This window comes from Lipophrys pholis, assembly GCF_963383615.2.
Source record: "Lipophrys pholis genome assembly, chromosome: 7".
NCBI lineage: Eukaryota > Metazoa > Chordata > Actinopteri > Blenniiformes > Blenniidae > Lipophrys > Lipophrys pholis.
In genome coordinates this window covers 12,634,265-12,650,175 of record NC_137638.1, presented here as the reverse complement: position 1 = coordinate 12,650,175, position 15,911 = coordinate 12,634,265, and the positions used below count along the sequence as shown (strand labels likewise).

The window sequence follows — 15,911 nt, the reverse complement described above, 5'->3', positions numbered from 1 at the left end:
CCGCAAGGGCTGTTAGAAACCTTTTATATATATATATATATATATATAAAACATTCATGCTTTCACTCACTCTGAGAAGTGACTATTGTGTTTAAAAACCAACACTGGAGCCAACAAGGACCTGGAGTGCTGACCTCTCGTTGCTTTTCTCAAAATGAAAGAAATAAAGGGATTGATAAAAATCAAATAAAAAAGGAATCCATGTCACAAGGCAGGATGTGTATAAGTCCTGTTCTTTCAACCATTATACCAGTTTGTGTGGAACAACCGTTTTTATAAGGTTAACACAAGTGGACCAAACAGGAAAGAGAGTTGTTTCTCACAGCTAAAAAAAAACTAAAAACTCTGGTAGATTTCCAACGCAAATAACACAACTTATTTCTAAAGAAATAACTTTCAGTCACTGCTTTTGGAGCCAGATGATCTCTTTCCCTCCTGAAATACGATCATTCATGTCTTTGCAGCGTGAACAAGCGTACACCTGATTTCACTCCTATGTCAAGGCAGTCCTTGTACTCTTCTTTTACTCCGTGTATTTTTCCCTTATTTTGATTTCCTTGCAGACGTCTTTTTTTCTCATCCACTCTTGCTTTGTTCTGTTTCCTCATTCTTTCATTGATTGTCAATTGCCTCAAGCTTTCTACTGCTTTCTCAGCCTTTTTTATGTTATTTTCTTTACCCATATATCCTTGTTGTTTGCTGCACTATAGGGCCAAGTATAGTTTGTGTGTGTGTGTGTGTGTGTGTGTGTGTGTGTGTGTGTGTGTGTGTGTGTGTGTGTGTGTGTGTGTGTGTGTGTGTGTGTGTGTGTGTGTGTGTGTGTGTGTGTGTGTGTCCAAACATTGAAGTTACATAAGTATCTTGGGAATGTAAAGAAGCAACTGAATTGATCACTCTTAAAAAAAATTTTTTTTTCAATAAAAGGTAAGTGAACAGAGCTAGAAAATAAATAAATACAGTTTTAAAAAATCACATTCGTTCATATCGAGACCATTGCACCACATATTAACCATGAATTTAGTAGATTTTATAGGGATTGATTTATTTTAACTATTCTCGTCTGAGGTGTTATGCTTTTTGTTGTAAAAACAGTATTCTAAAACATTTCTAAATATCATGTTTAAAAAAGAAGTTTTGTTTATTATTTCACCAAAGCAAGTTCAATGAAATCCTTAAATACTTTTTCTGTCTTTCTTAGTGTGGAGATATAAGAGACTTTGTGGCTACAAAATTGCACCACTATCTGCAAATGGATGCCAACCAGATTATAATTTGTTTTGAACATGCATAAAAAAAATGCAAAAATTACTGAAAAGTAAATGATAATACGAGGCACAATTACTACAGCAATGTCTCCCTCGTTACTACGTCCAATAGTGGGTATTACTGTCAGGAAAGTGGTGCTCTTGTCATAATCAGCACTCACTCCACAATCCACAAAGTCACAAGACTTTTTCTCTGTTGCTTCTTTGCATTCATAGCATCTTCACATTGTCATCTTTGTGGTTGACTTGTATTCAGGCTATATGTGACTACATCTTGTCAATTTACAGTAACGGTAAGCTTTATTAAATAGAAAAATCTTAAGCCTCACCTTAAAAGTGGGCTTATGACTGTGTCAGCCTCCCTAACTGAACTGGAAGCTGGTTCCACGTGAGAGGAGCCTCATGTTTGATTGTTCTGCCTCCCATTCTACGTTTAGAAAACCTAGGAACCTCCAGTAAGCCAGCACTCTAACAAAGCTTTCTGCTTGGGAATAATGGGACGAACAGCTCTTCAAGATATGTTGGAGCCTGGTTGTTTAGACCTTTGAAAGTTCAAATAAGGAGTTCACATTATATTCTAAATTTAACAGTCTACTCTGGAAGTAACAAATGCATGGATTAATTTTTCAGTGTCACCGAGTCAACATGTTTCTGAATTTACAGACATTACTATAGTGGGGAAAAAAAGGCAGCCCTGCAGACTTGTTTAATGTGGGAATTAAAAAATAAGTCCTGATCCAAAGTAACTCCCAGGTGCCTCATGGTGGTACTTGAGGTCAATGTAATGCCATCCAGTGTGCAAAGTACTCAGTTGGGTATGTATACTCTCGTTTTGAGGACCACTGAACTATAAGAAGAGCGTTTCCATAAGTGCAGGAAGAGCAGGACGGGGAAGCTGTCTTAAGCTTTATGAGACAGTTCATGCAAAAATTCTGATGTTGTGTCTCATTCCCAGTTTTTTCATTAGTGGCACAAGGAAATACTATCTTTCCCTGTGTATTTTCTAAAACCGGGTTCAAATCATATCAAGTAGTGCTGTTCCAGAGTGCATATAACATTTAAAGGTCTTAAAAGTGCAATCCTTTGACACTATATATAAAACGATAAAGCTATAAAGATATACTACAACTCCCACAATGCACCGCAGCGTCACAGTCGCTATCATGACACATCTCCAACATAAGGAGAAGCTTCCTCTTTGTAAGCGATATATTTGCTAGGTTTGAGGAACTGATACCTCCTACTCATAGTTCGCATTTTGAGAAATCAGAGGGGGGCTCGTTCTCCTCTGAAGCGAAACTGTCGAGCGATACACGGGCACCATAAGTGATCTGCAGCTAGCCTCGTAGCTCCGGAGCTAAAACACGGCTAGTGCGCGCTAAAGCTAGCTCACCGAGGAGTCCGCTGGGAGCTAACGACACATAGACCGGAGACAGCAGCTCCAAGCGGGGACAGGGGACCGGACAGTGGACACGGTGGCTGCAGGACGGGCTGCGGAGGAGCAGGTCGAGGTAAGCAGATCGCCACTGTGCCCTGTCACTTTGCCGTGTGACCGTGGAGGTGGCTAAACTTCCATGCTAAAGTTAGCCCCCCTGATCTGATGAACTGAAAGCAAACAGCTGCTTTAATGACATGTCAGCTCAAAAGACGGAGGCGAGCAGGTAGAAGCAGACGTTTTTTAGACAGTGGGGACACAGTGTCGGTCAGATGATGTGTCAGCTACTATCTTTTAATGTGATAGCATGATAATCGGTATCACGTGAGATGTCACAACACAGGAAACAGCCTTGCTTCTTTTTTTGCATTTGATCTGTATCATTAATTTTGGGCCAAAGGTTGACATTATAAAGGCAAGTTTCCGACCTGATGAAAGTGTATTTTCGAGCTTTTTGTGTACCCATCTTCAGGTCTTGTTGGCATCTCGCTAATTCGTCAATAGATGTACCATTTGCGGGGTAGCAAGCCGCCTGACATGCAATTCAAGTGTGGTTTGTGGATAATCGGTAGTTAATATTTTTGCTGGCAAAGTCTGTGAGGTTTCATTGAACCAAAGTAAGTGGATTAACCAGGCCTGCAGTGCTGTAGTGGGGTTTAATCTTGCATCATGGTGACCCACTTGGCTCACCTGCTCTGCAGCGCTGGGATAAAAGTATTTTAGTATTGTACTTGCTTTCCTGGCAGCATACAGACGTGAAATACTGTACCTGCACTGGGACTTCTTGAAAGTCTGCCCTCCCACTAATCCTATATGTCATTATCATTATTATCGCATCATCTCCAGAAGTGTGTCAGGGTCGTGGAGTTTAATTTTCTGCAGGTCTCTCTGGGTTATTTGTGATCCAATATATGCATTCAACTTAAGGCAGTTTAACCCAAATGAAGCCGAATGACAGCAGAAATCACTTGAGGACATCAATGCAACCATTCAGAAGCAGGCTAGACAAACAAACCAACAAAAATCCAGTACAACTAGTCCTAAAGGTTAGTGGCCATCCGCCTCAACGGGTCTGGGTGAAAGGAACTCAAACAGGAAAAAGATCAGCAAAGAGGTGATTACATAAATGGCAAGTTGGAGCCGATATACCCGGAATAGGACTTTAATCACCCTGCATGGGCAAATTTATCGAGGTTTCATAGAGAAAGGGTTTATATAGAGGACATAATGACATGTAACAGTGGCATTTAAATGCATGGTAAGAGAAGAAGAGAAAATTACATGTGTAGGTGCTGAGACCATCATGGGAGGTTTATTTGCTGATCTCACCTAAAAAGGCTATTCAAGGCTAAACATGGGAGTGAATTTGGGAGTGAAGATGCTTTACTTCCAGGACATTGGGCGGTAGAGCGGGGAGCAAATTCCTGCGGACCACAGCTGAGTATGGTCAAAGGGACGGTACGCCATGGATAGTTCTACAGACCATTACTGGCAAGAGACAGAAACACAAATTTTAACAATTACAGGTAATTTAAAGTCACAGCGACACATGATTTTAGCTTATTGGCTGACACCAGGATACCTGGGGAACAGATCCGCACACAGGGAGAACATGTATACTCCACACAGAAAGGTCCAACCTGCACCCGGACCGAGAACATTCTCAGCATGAAGCCTGAGATATGTTGATTGTACAATATGTGCAAACTGTATTAGTTCATAAAAGAATGGGGTTGAGCATTGGAAACATATTCACTGTTGAGCGTGCAATTACCCTAGTTCATCACATATTGCAATGCACGGTCGTGCCACGTGTACTTTTCTGAGCACCATGCAGACACACATGCAGGTGGGAGCATTCATCAACTCGGAGCACATCCAAATGCGCACCAATAACCAGCTGTTTTGAATTATATTCCTGATTTTAACATTCAGGCTTTGAACATTAAATGGGAGAAATATTGTTATTTGCTCATTATCACTCAAAAAGTCCTTTCCCTTTCATTTCTGTCTGTCTTCCATAATGAAATACATCCTGACTTTGTAATCATGCCACTACCTCATATTTATTTTTACAGGGAAAGAGCCCTTGCTAACGACCTCTGAAACCGCTGACACAATTGATGGCCTGCATTTCAAATGAAGAGATGAACCAAAATAGATGAAATAGAGGTGTCCTCTTTCTTTATTACCGCTATGAGTTTCCATTATGAGTCAGGTTTCAGTCCAAATTAAGTATGTGAACACTTCCTTGTGTGCACAGTGTTGAAGAACCTTTTAGTAACATTCCGAGTTTTGAGTGTTTAAAGCATTTTCCAGTAAATATCTGCTCGTCCAGTTTTATGCATCGAGTTAACAACGATCCCTTCTCTCCCAAAAAGATCCTGACGTGCAATTGCATTCCACAGGCGAAGATGAGCACATCCTTCCCATGGTTCCCCATGAATCTCACCTGGAGTGGCAAGGTCGTATGAAGGAGGGGGCAGGGAGAAGGAAGGCACGTGGATGATAAACACGAGTCATGAATCTCCATCAAGTCCTCACTGGGGCTGTCAACCCCGGAGACAACTGCTTCTCTGTCGGGAGCGTCAACAATGTGCCATTCACGGTAAGATATTTCAAGCTCTGGAAATATTTCCCTCCCAGCTGTATGGGAGCGCTCATTCTGAGAGGATGGCCAGAAAGATTTGCTGCAGAGCAGAAAGGAATTTTTATTCATTGTAATGAGCTCCCTCACAAATAGAACAACTTGCGGTGTAGAAATGAAAACGGCCGTAAAACGTTGTAAGACAAAAAGCCAAATAATTATTTTGTCCTCTTTCAAAGCAGTTGAAAGTTGTCGGTGGTGCCGTGATGGCTCCGCTGGGATTTAGGATCTGTAGAAGTACGTCAAAGTTAATTGGAATTTGTGATCTGAAACCTTTCTGCGATACTACTTCAGTGTTATTTAAGACTCGGATCAGTCGGAGAATCATTTGTGTCCTTATGTCCTCTGCCGAGGAAGGCATGGTCACGGTGAATCACAGCTCATGTGAGGATGTCCTTTCGAGAGCTATGGAAATAGAGCGCAGAATTCTAATCTCATCTGCTTTTCCTCCAGCGCCTGCCTTATTCTGGCTTGTCTGATGCATTGACACTGGTCTCGAGGACAAAGCACAGTTCAAATGACCCTTCATTAAATTCTCTCTGGAAGCTTCCGAGCGTCATCTTCATCACCCTGCTGTTTCTTACTGTCTCCTGATAGGCCTATGCGTCAGGTTGTGACGTGGTGATTTTGGGAAGTGATTTTGAGCGACTGCAGATCATCCCTGGGGCCAAGCATGGCAACATTCAGGTCGGCTGTGTTGACTGCTCACTGCAGGGTGGAAAGGTAAGAGTAACAAAGTGCTGTTCAGCTTCAGGCGGATCTGAAAAGCCATGTTTCTGTACATTTGAAAGTATTCTGTGATCAGTGTGTCGGATATTTCATTGCAAGCAAATAAATACAACATAATACATCTTAATTAATAATTCTTTTTCATGTTTTACTTTTTATTAAAGTATATTGGAAAGAAAGAAATTTATATAAAGGGAATTATGTGATACAATTGTATTAATAAAAACATTTAAGATTAGTTTTCCTAATTTGTTATTTCAGTTATTTTTATTTTTTTTATATATATGTATAGCTAGATAAAACCTTTTCTTTTATTAACTCAATTTGTTTCATAAACAAAGCAATTGATTTATTATGGAAATAATCGATCAATAATCATTATTGGTTTTAGTTGGAATCCCTAAAAATATAATAGAAACAAAAACAAACTTATGCATACAAACCTTTATTTCCCTCTGATTTCAACAAAGTTGACTGCGATTTGAAAGGATCAGCGAGACCATTTTCTCCAACTTCACGTTCATGTTGAGAAGTAAAACACTTGGCCCGAATTTAATATCAATCACTGGGTGGCCAATAAAGCAGCAGTGATGTGCGCTTCTCTTTCCCCTTTTCCTTTATCTCACCGTGACGATCAAACACCGAGGCACCATCCGGTCACACAAAATGAATCCTTTCGTACTTGATAAATAACTTCCTTTAAAGTTTGCCAGTCCACCACAGATGCTAGAGTTTGCTTCAAGATTAACGGTTTCTGTTTTTGCAGAAAATCCAATCATTCTCAGGCATCAAAGGACATTTTGTGAACTTATACTTTCAAGCGAGAGAAAACTCACACAGCAAAGCAAAGTAGCTCTCCAGGCTACGTGCACTTCAGAAATGGGACGATTGATCATTATTCAACAGGAAAAACTGACCACAGTTTGGTCAGTTTCCTCACCTGTTTATTGCAAAAGTTGCTTTTCATTACTTTCCCGTGATGCAAGTCGCAGCAGTTGTCTTTTGATTCTGCTCGTGACTCCATGACGTCTGTCTTCTCTGTCACTTTCATTTTCTACTTTATTTGTTTTGTTTATTTTTCACACAGAGTGGAATAGGGATATGAAACTGATAAAGGCATATATACACGCTCAAAGACATTAGAACATTGGGAAGAAATCAAGCGATCTCGGCCGGTATCCGATTCACCTGTTTACATGATCACTCGATCAACCAGATAACTCCAGAAATTGAATAGTCAGGGTTTTCTTTTTTCTCTATAGGGTTTTCTGCAAAGTGGTTTTATTTAACATTTAATAATAGTTATTTATTGTTATATAATAGTTATAGTTACTGTCTATTATTCTTTCCACTTTTTTTTTTTTTTTTTTGCAACGCCGGGATATTTTCTATTTATTACCGACGGATCTAAAAATGCTTTTAATTAGTCGTAGTCTGTTTTCGTTCCAACTTTAAACTGGGTGTGGTTTTTGTTTGTGTTTTTTTAATGTCCTCTGGCATAGTGCCACCAAACCGAATGAGTTAATAATGTTGTCGGGGCAGTTCAACTTTATTATTTGATCCTTGAAGGTGATTTTTTTTTTAAATAAATTTTTTATGCAGCACTTCCAATAATGTAAAAAGAAAAACACAGTGAATCATTGCTTACAATGAGTGATTTATTAGTTTCATATTGAATGTTTCAATATTGATATCTCGCCATTAATACATTTAAGAGCAAAACAGAAGAAGTTGCAGTAATTTTAAGCACACCTTGCCTGGGGGGGATATCATTGTCATATGTCAACCTGGACTGGTTTGGATTGTCTGATAATCAAAGTTTTGTTGTGATGTGCCACTCAACATCTTCGACCAAACAATGACTATGCCTTAAGGAGTTTTACTCTCATGAGTGTTAATCAATGAAATTGATTTTATTGAAATGAAAACGAGTTTTTACATAATCTTACAACTTTACCTAGATCCTAAACAAACGCATCCACTTGCCTTTATCTGAGCCACTCTGCATCTTGTAGGATTTCTGTGTGTCTGCTGCAATGTGTGAATTTCTCCTGCGCACAATTTGATGTCTGTGTGTGTGTTGTGACCCGCTCCTTCAGTGTGCCCATTCTGACTGTGATTGTTCACCCAATAAAGACACCGCTTTTATTAGACACTGTAGAAATGTCAGCGTGTTGCTCAGTTTAGCTTTGTGACTGTGGCTCCCAGGTATAGTAGCGCCTAAACATAAGAGACCACGGTATGAATTGGAGATGTATTTAGTAGACAAAACGCTTATCTAACACTGGACTGAGACATTTTTAATGTTTGTTCTTGGGGTACTATAATTAGATTTCTATTTCAGGAATTGTAATGGTTTCTTAAGTAGGTTACATATTGATTTTGTTTGTATAATGTGCAATGATTTACACTCGTAATGCATCATTGAAATTGCCATAAATGTTTATTTTCCATATTTCAATAAAAAATTGTTGCTGAAATATGCAGAAAAAAAACTCAGTCATGTGTTATAATATACTTTAGCTGATATAAAGTTTAAGTGGTGCCCTTTTTGACATCAGAACATGTCTCAATGCGTCGTGTTTTCCCCTTTTTCAGATTGCAGCTTCCTATGGAAGCATTGTGTGTGTCTTTGAGCCTGTTCAGCATCCAGATCAAAAAGACACATCGTTGACTGTGAGTAGCCTCCATTATCTTCCAGTCACAGTCTGGTCATGCATATATTCACATTTTTCCCTGCAAAACAAAACCTTTTTCTTTTTTGCTGAAGCCTTTCTGACAATTGAAACAGGAGCATATTGTTTCTCCAAAACCCACGAGAATAGTTTGCTGCTGCAAAAGTTACCAGCAAATATTTCAAGCACATCGAGGTTCCTGCTGAAATATGGTTTAATTAATTCTAAGTTTTGCAGTCACTGTCGTGAATCCTGTTTTATAGTCAGCCGTTGACAGTGTGCAGAGCAGACTTCTATCGTGACAGAAGCTGAACAGTCATAAGAGATGGAGAGGACTGACGTCTTTCACTGCAGTGGTTTCCTGCTGCTACTGTCTGGGAGGCTTGGTCACATGTGACTCACATGAATGCAGCCTCTCTGTTTGGTCTGGTTGTGAAGTTCTAGCAGTTCAAATTCTACTAACATGTGAGATTGTCAAAGAAAATAAGTCTCCCAACATTTTTTTTCCTGTGTCTTCCTATAATTGTCTTCTCTCCATCTTTTGCAGAAACTGAACTGCCAGTGGCAGAAAACCAGTCAATTTGTATTACAGTCCATGGTACGGAACCTGGCCTGGCACCCAACAGGTACACTGATGCAGATCTGTCTATGTGTGACATCTTAAAACATGTATATCTCAGTATATCTGCAATAAATATATACTCTTTGTTATATGTGAATTCTATTTTTGTCATCAAACTGTTGATGGAAGACTGACTAATATTTTTTGGGGGGTTTTTCTTCGCTATCCAGGCTGCACTCTCTTGACAGGCTCAGGCAGCCTTCAGCTATGGTCTAATGCCGAAGGAGTACAAGATGAGTCTGCAGAACGGGGAAACCAGACAGATATGACCATAAGAGATTCTCGCTCAACCTGGAGGTGCATCTGGCAGAGCAAGTAAGAACAAAGAAATACTCTTATCTTAACCTCTACCGCAACTGAAGCTTTATTGTTTTGTTCCTTTAAAACCATGGACTTTGTTTTGACAGAGTTGTTGCTCCCTCAAAAAAAATAATCACTTGGTAAATTATTTATAACAAAAAAAATAAATACAAAATTCTGTTAATTCACTATATTTTTTTGTGCTGACAGTTTTTGATATGACAACAATGCAAAACAACTTCATTGGGGTTTTTTTGTTATTAATTTGGAATCTCTCTTTGCAGCCTTCAGCTGTCAGTCTTGCTGTATATATCTTAATATTTCAATATAAACCAGTATTAGATAGTGATGTTGATGCCATTTTGTTTTCTTCTTTGTAGGACCGCCTCTCCGATCAACTTAATGAAGTTCTCCCCTGATGGGGAGTTCTTTGCCACTGCTGGGCAGGTAAGGGGTGTGTCGGTGGAGGGATTGATCATGATGATGATGCTGATATTGGTGTTTATTTTAGTGATAGTGGTGACAATCCGTTCATATTCTCTACCACTATCCATTTAAGTGGTGCTGAAACTGATCCTGGCTGACAAAAGGTTTAAAGCAAAGTAAACCCCCAACAGGACACCCGTCTATTACAGGACAGACACAGAAAGACAGACCATCAGAATTTTAGGTTCACCAAATTACCTCACGTGCATGGTGCTTTTCTTTTGTGTGCATGCACAGGCAGAGCATGTGAACAAGCACAGAAAAGTCTAAACTGCTAACCTCTACGTCAGTGTGCAAACCCCAGCGATGATGTTAAAAATAAAGGTAAACAAAGCTCATGTGTCACAGCATTCGTTTAAATCCCTGTTTGTTTCTCCTCTTTACAGGATGACTGCCTGGTGAAGGTGTGGTACAGCACCAGTAAGTGGAAGTCAGGTGTTTCCAGACTCTTCGCGCCTCCAGAACCCGCTGAGCGTGTACAGGGAGAGCTCACCTTCTCTTTCGTCTACCTGGCCCATCCCCGCTCTGTTACTGGCTTCTCCTGGAGGAAGACCAGCAAATACATGCCACGGTATTAACCCAGCCTGCTTTTCTGCTGCTGTGTTCCTGCTTCAGCCGCATTCACTTTGGTCTGAGCCCATGCACTTGCACACAGCAATAAGAATACTACAATCAAACTTGCATTGGTTACTTATAGTACTTTGTGTTTATAAGTATGTAATGCATTTGTTTTTATTTACTCTTTTTGTACATCCAGTGTTTGATGATGATGATTGATAAATTGCTAATGACACACCTGTACTTATTTTGTCAATCAAAATGACATGTTATTGAAGCAATAAGATGGTGTACTGCAGAGATAGATTTCCTCAAGTGTTTACTTTGCTAAGTAAATTTTTTGTTGGATTTGTCAGTCTAAACGAAATGTCAAACTGCATTTCCTATAGTTGGTTTTTTCCAACCTGCTCTATGTCAATACTACAATTTTTTCAAGTAGATACATCTGCTATAAATACAATCTTCGCTCAGGGCAAAATTAAATGCGGTAGTTTCCTTATCACTGCTCCCAGAACTACACTGTTTTACCTGCAATTTAATTTGTTTCTCCACATGCGGTTTTCTGTAACCTGCTGCTGAGTGTTACTATCACTTCCCATCACCAGTCGTCAGAATAAAGCTCACGCTTTGGTCTTCTCCCATCCCCTTTCTCCTAACAGAGGTGCAGTGTGTAATGTTCTGCTCACCTGCTGTAAGGACAGCGTGTGTCGACTCTGGGCAGAGACGCTGTTGCCAGGTGACAGCCTCCTCTCCGGTCACCATAACAACCACGTTTCCAGCCAACATGGGGAAACGATGCGGAGCGGCGGCCTCTCGGTGAAAAGCGGCTGCAATGGGAAAACACCCGCACAAACATTGCAAGAAGTATGTGTTTCTAATGTTGTATTTCATTTCCTTCAGTTGCCTCAGGGTGCGGTAAAGTTACTGTACTGTTATATTGATATCCACATTTAGCTGGCTTCTCATCCGCCAATATGATCACCAGATGACTTCATTGCGTGAACCTCACAATTGAGTGACTCAATCAGAAACAAACACTCGAGTCCCTGTGCTATTTATATGCAGAACACAGCATAACACCAGACGATATATTAGATGAAGAATATAAATTGACCCCATTTTGTTTGGACACATTTCCAGAGAATAAAAAACAAAAGTTGTTGACCATTGGAATTGACAGCAGCTGAAGGGAGTGAAGTTGTTGATAAATGTGAATTTTGAAGTCAAACACCAGTGGCAATCTTCCCTCTTTATTTTGTTGGACACTTGGAAATGTAACCTTTGGAAATTGTTTTCCACTTTCCATTTTGTTGGCGTAGACGTATTTTCTGAAAATCACCTCTGAAGCACAACTGAATGAATTGAAAGTAGTGAAGGAGCCCTGGCTTAAACTTAGTTTTAACAAGTTCATTTGGACTTTTATCCTAATTAAAATGATTTACTACTTTATGTCCAGAGTTGTAAAGATTTTCTGAAAACGTCTTTTATTTTTAATTTTTTTGAGAAAACATCTTCAGACCGTAAAATTGATTCACATCACAAACATGAATTTTTTTTTATACAAAAAAAAAGCCATTAAAACTTATTAAAATGCAATTGTTAAGTTTATGTTCATGTCTCATCAACATTTGGAAAATACGTCTTTGCAGGTGTGATGATGATGTTGCAATTTGTTATTACTGATACCTATTCTACTCTAGTTAAAATGCATGAAGGAAATTATTCTGTCCTCAGGTTTCCAAATTATTTGCCGTCAATCATGTTATATATACTGACTACTTAATTTACTATTTCGGTTGTGTAAAGTGGGTTTAGTTCAATCATCCCCTCTTACACATCGCTGTCTTTACTTCACTCAGCTGCTCCTCCATGCAGCCTGTGTCCCTCTGGCTCGGCACTCCCTCAGACAAATTAGACCGTTAACTTAACGGCTGTTAAAACCTCAATTGCTTTAAATTAATTTCCCATCCAAAAGAGAAACACCAGTTCAGCTCAGACCGGGAGGAAAGCGTTGAAGCATTGTCTTTTCGTTCTGAAAGCTGGTTTCACCTGCATTGTTGCAACTGTTACACGTTTGTATGTTCTGTCATTTTGCCACTTGAGTCAATCTGCATTTATAGAATATGGATTAAGTCTTTGCAACTAATGTTTTGTTTTTTTTTTTAATAAATTTTACATCAAATAATCTCGGTAACTTGATTTCTGAATATTTTCCCCCATAGTTGAATTTTCAAGAACCGTGCCGCTCCCCCTTCTATCGGGACCTGCCGCAGCCGTCTCTGACCGGCCACCTGCCTCACCAGCAGAGTCGACACTACAGCCACAAGAGGAGCGGTAGCAGCAGCGTGCCGCACGCCAACGCTCTCTGCCACTTCCACATCGCCGCCAGCATCAACCCTGCCACAGGTTGGTCACACACACACATTGCTCTCTGGAACTAGTTAATAATCCTCCAAGTCAGTCTCATGTTCAACATCGAGACAAGCTCCTAAAATCTGGTGAACAACTTGAGATGACAAAAAGCAACATCAATAAAATAAAAAAAAACATAAAAAGGCCACCCATAAAATAGCTTTTAGTTATTCCTAAAACACACAGCCAGGGAGTTCAGCCTAAATAAAAAACAGCCAGAGGTCAGAGCGCCGCCTCAGTTTTTCAAATGCAAAAAAAAAAAAAAAAGAAAACCACGATTCATTTGTGGATCGCCTGAGGTTGTTTATTTAACATCCCAGTGAGCTTGTGCTCAGCATGAGCCGTTCCGAGTAACTGAGCGTTTCATTTTGTTTATCTCGGGTTTTCTGGATTAACCTAATATGACCTGAACGAGGGCAAAATCTTTTAGATTGTTTCAGCCTTTAGCCCTTAGGGTCCTGAGGAATTGTCTGTTTGACCTTAGTTAAATGTATAAGAGAAAATCTGTTCCAACAGGTGCATTTTTCCTGTCTGTTTTAAATAAAAATTTGTAGGGTTTTTTTTTTTTTTTTTTTTCGCCTCTCCTTTTTCTTTATGCAATACATTGATTAACATTTTTTTTATTTTTGCACCTATATTTCTTAGACATTCCTCTTTTGCCCTCCATCTCCTCTCTGAACGCCGCGGATGACGAGGAACCTGGAGGCCCATTCACTGTCCACTGGCTCAACAACAAAGAGCTTCATTTCACGTTAGCCATGGAAGTCTTCCTGCAGCAGCTTCGGGGCAGTCTGGAGCAGCAGACCGAATGCTCCACTGAAGGTGCAGGAAAATATTTAATCGCATATTACTTGTGTGGATGTTGGGCTGGAATGAAGCTCTCAAGTGGAAGTCAAGTCACATTTTTTCAGTTGCCTTGATTCACATTATTTTCCAGATCCTGAATATGAGCCTACTTTTGATGATGATGATGATGATGATGACGACGAAGATAACAATAGCAGGCCAAGTGAGCCCCGGGGACTAGATGCTGTGGAGCTTCCTTTGGCAGCGATGGAGCACCAGGTGGACGTGCTGTTAGAAGAGTGGAATAAAGGGGCTGACATGCTGTTCAGTATTCATCCCATGGATGGCTCCTTGTTAGTCTGGCACGTGGACTGGTTAGACGAATACCAGCCGGGCATGTTCAGACAGGCTCAGGTACTTCACTGTCGATGTATTTTACAGACCACATTGATATATTGTTAACATTAAGTCAAGTTGTTTGATGATCCCAGACACAGGCGGCGATGTTTATGTCTAATAGGGGTCATTTCTTTCTATTCCTGTAAGTGAATGAACGCTAACTGGTCACTTTTTCAAGCAATCATTTTGTATTCACAATTTCAATGAGTGTCTCCTGGGGAAAGCATCTATTTGTCATTTGTCAGGTTGTGAATCATTTTGACAGCTGTGATGATATAGCTACTCTAATGGCCTCTCATCCAGCCTTTGAGACAGTTATTTTCTAATTATGTGTGGCTTCGTATCAAATTCAAAAGTGCCTTGGTACAGTTTTATTAGCAGTAAAAAATAATGAGAACTGGATGAGATTGCAGAGTTGTAAGTCAGTTAGACAGATGAGGCGGAAGATCCATTGACATTCAAAGAGGTTAGGACTTTCAGTTAGTTGAACCAGAAAAGTAACGGCTTTCATCACTAGCATATGTATCGTTCTGCATTCATGTTTTATGCCATACAAGAACAGTCAAACGAAGAAGGGATCCCATGAGCATCTATTTATTTTTTTCTTTTTACTTTTATTTTCAATGGAAATTTGTTGTCTTCCAACTGATCAAGCAATCTTGCTATTTCATTCCCGACGTTTCCTTTCGGTTGAGTCAAAATTATGGTCTTTTAATGTTAGGTCTTTTCAAAAATCAAATTGATCTTAACTGGAGTTGGTTTTTGCAGTTTTTAGTTGACGTCGATCCTCTTTCTTTCTTAGGTATCGTTCGTGTCCCGGATCCCTGTAGCCTTCCCAGCCGGTGATGCAATCTCGCTGAGCCACAGTGTGGTCATGTATGCTTGCAACAAAAACGTTGATCTGGCTATTCAACATGGCCGACAGCGGCCGCCTGGGAGCGCGTTGCCTCAAAACAAATCTGCTCTAATAAGCTACGGAGGTCAAGGAAAAGTTGCGCCCAGCAGCAGCCTGCGACTGAGCATTTTCACCCTCAACGTCCTCATGATCTCCAAACACGCCGACGGCTCTCTGAATCAGTGGGCCGTCAGCTTCGCGGAGGACTCCGCTTTCTCCACTGTGCTCAGTGTCTCTCACAAGTCACGGTACTGTGGCCACCGCTTCCACCTCAATGACCTGGCCTGTCACTCACTGCTCCCTCTCCTCCTCACCACGTCTCACCACAATGCCTTGAGGACGCCAGAGGCTGACAACATCCTGGCTCCTCCAGAGTCTTGCTCCTCTGGCTTCTCACATTCCACATCTCTGGACCGCGGGTCACGACCCAGCCGGATGTCCCTGGGAATGATTTCCCAAGATCCCAATGCTATCTACAGTGAGCTCATTTTATGGAGAGTGGACCCTGTCGGCCCACTTTCTTTGTCGGGGGGGGTCTCAGAGTTGGCTCGAATAAATTCTCTCCATGCATCAGCATTCGCCAATGTCGCCTGGCTGCCCACGCTCATTCCCAGCAGCTGTTTAGGTGAGAAAATACGGATTGTTTCTGATTGGAACTTTTCTTGTAATTGATTTCAGTATTCTGTATACATCACCACAGAT

General features: G+C 40.5%; 1 protein-coding gene across 1 annotated transcript in view; it reads left to right on the top strand.

Annotated features, from left to right (window-relative positions):
• The first annotated feature begins 2,649 nt into the window (after nucleotides 1-2,649).
• dmxl1 (Dmx like 1) overlaps nucleotides 2,650-15,911 on the top strand; it is a 49,031-nt gene continuing 35,769 nt past the window's right edge. Inside the window, exons 1-13 of the mRNA XM_080468151.1 lie at nucleotides 2,650-2,776; nucleotides 5,109-5,308; nucleotides 5,945-6,070; nucleotides 8,675-8,752; nucleotides 9,299-9,377; nucleotides 9,544-9,688; nucleotides 10,054-10,120; nucleotides 10,546-10,730; nucleotides 11,377-11,581; nucleotides 12,940-13,123; nucleotides 13,775-13,951; nucleotides 14,067-14,329; nucleotides 15,117-15,834. Of these exons, the coding sequence (XP_080324277.1) occupies nucleotides 5,222-5,308; nucleotides 5,945-6,070; nucleotides 8,675-8,752; nucleotides 9,299-9,377; nucleotides 9,544-9,688; nucleotides 10,054-10,120; nucleotides 10,546-10,730; nucleotides 11,377-11,581; nucleotides 12,940-13,123; nucleotides 13,775-13,951; nucleotides 14,067-14,329; nucleotides 15,117-15,834 (2,314 nt within the window). The 5' untranslated portion in view covers nucleotides 2,650-2,776; nucleotides 5,109-5,221. The remainder of the gene's footprint in view (nucleotides 2,777-5,108; nucleotides 5,309-5,944; nucleotides 6,071-8,674; nucleotides 8,753-9,298; nucleotides 9,378-9,543; nucleotides 9,689-10,053; nucleotides 10,121-10,545; nucleotides 10,731-11,376; nucleotides 11,582-12,939; nucleotides 13,124-13,774; nucleotides 13,952-14,066; nucleotides 14,330-15,116; nucleotides 15,835-15,911) is intronic.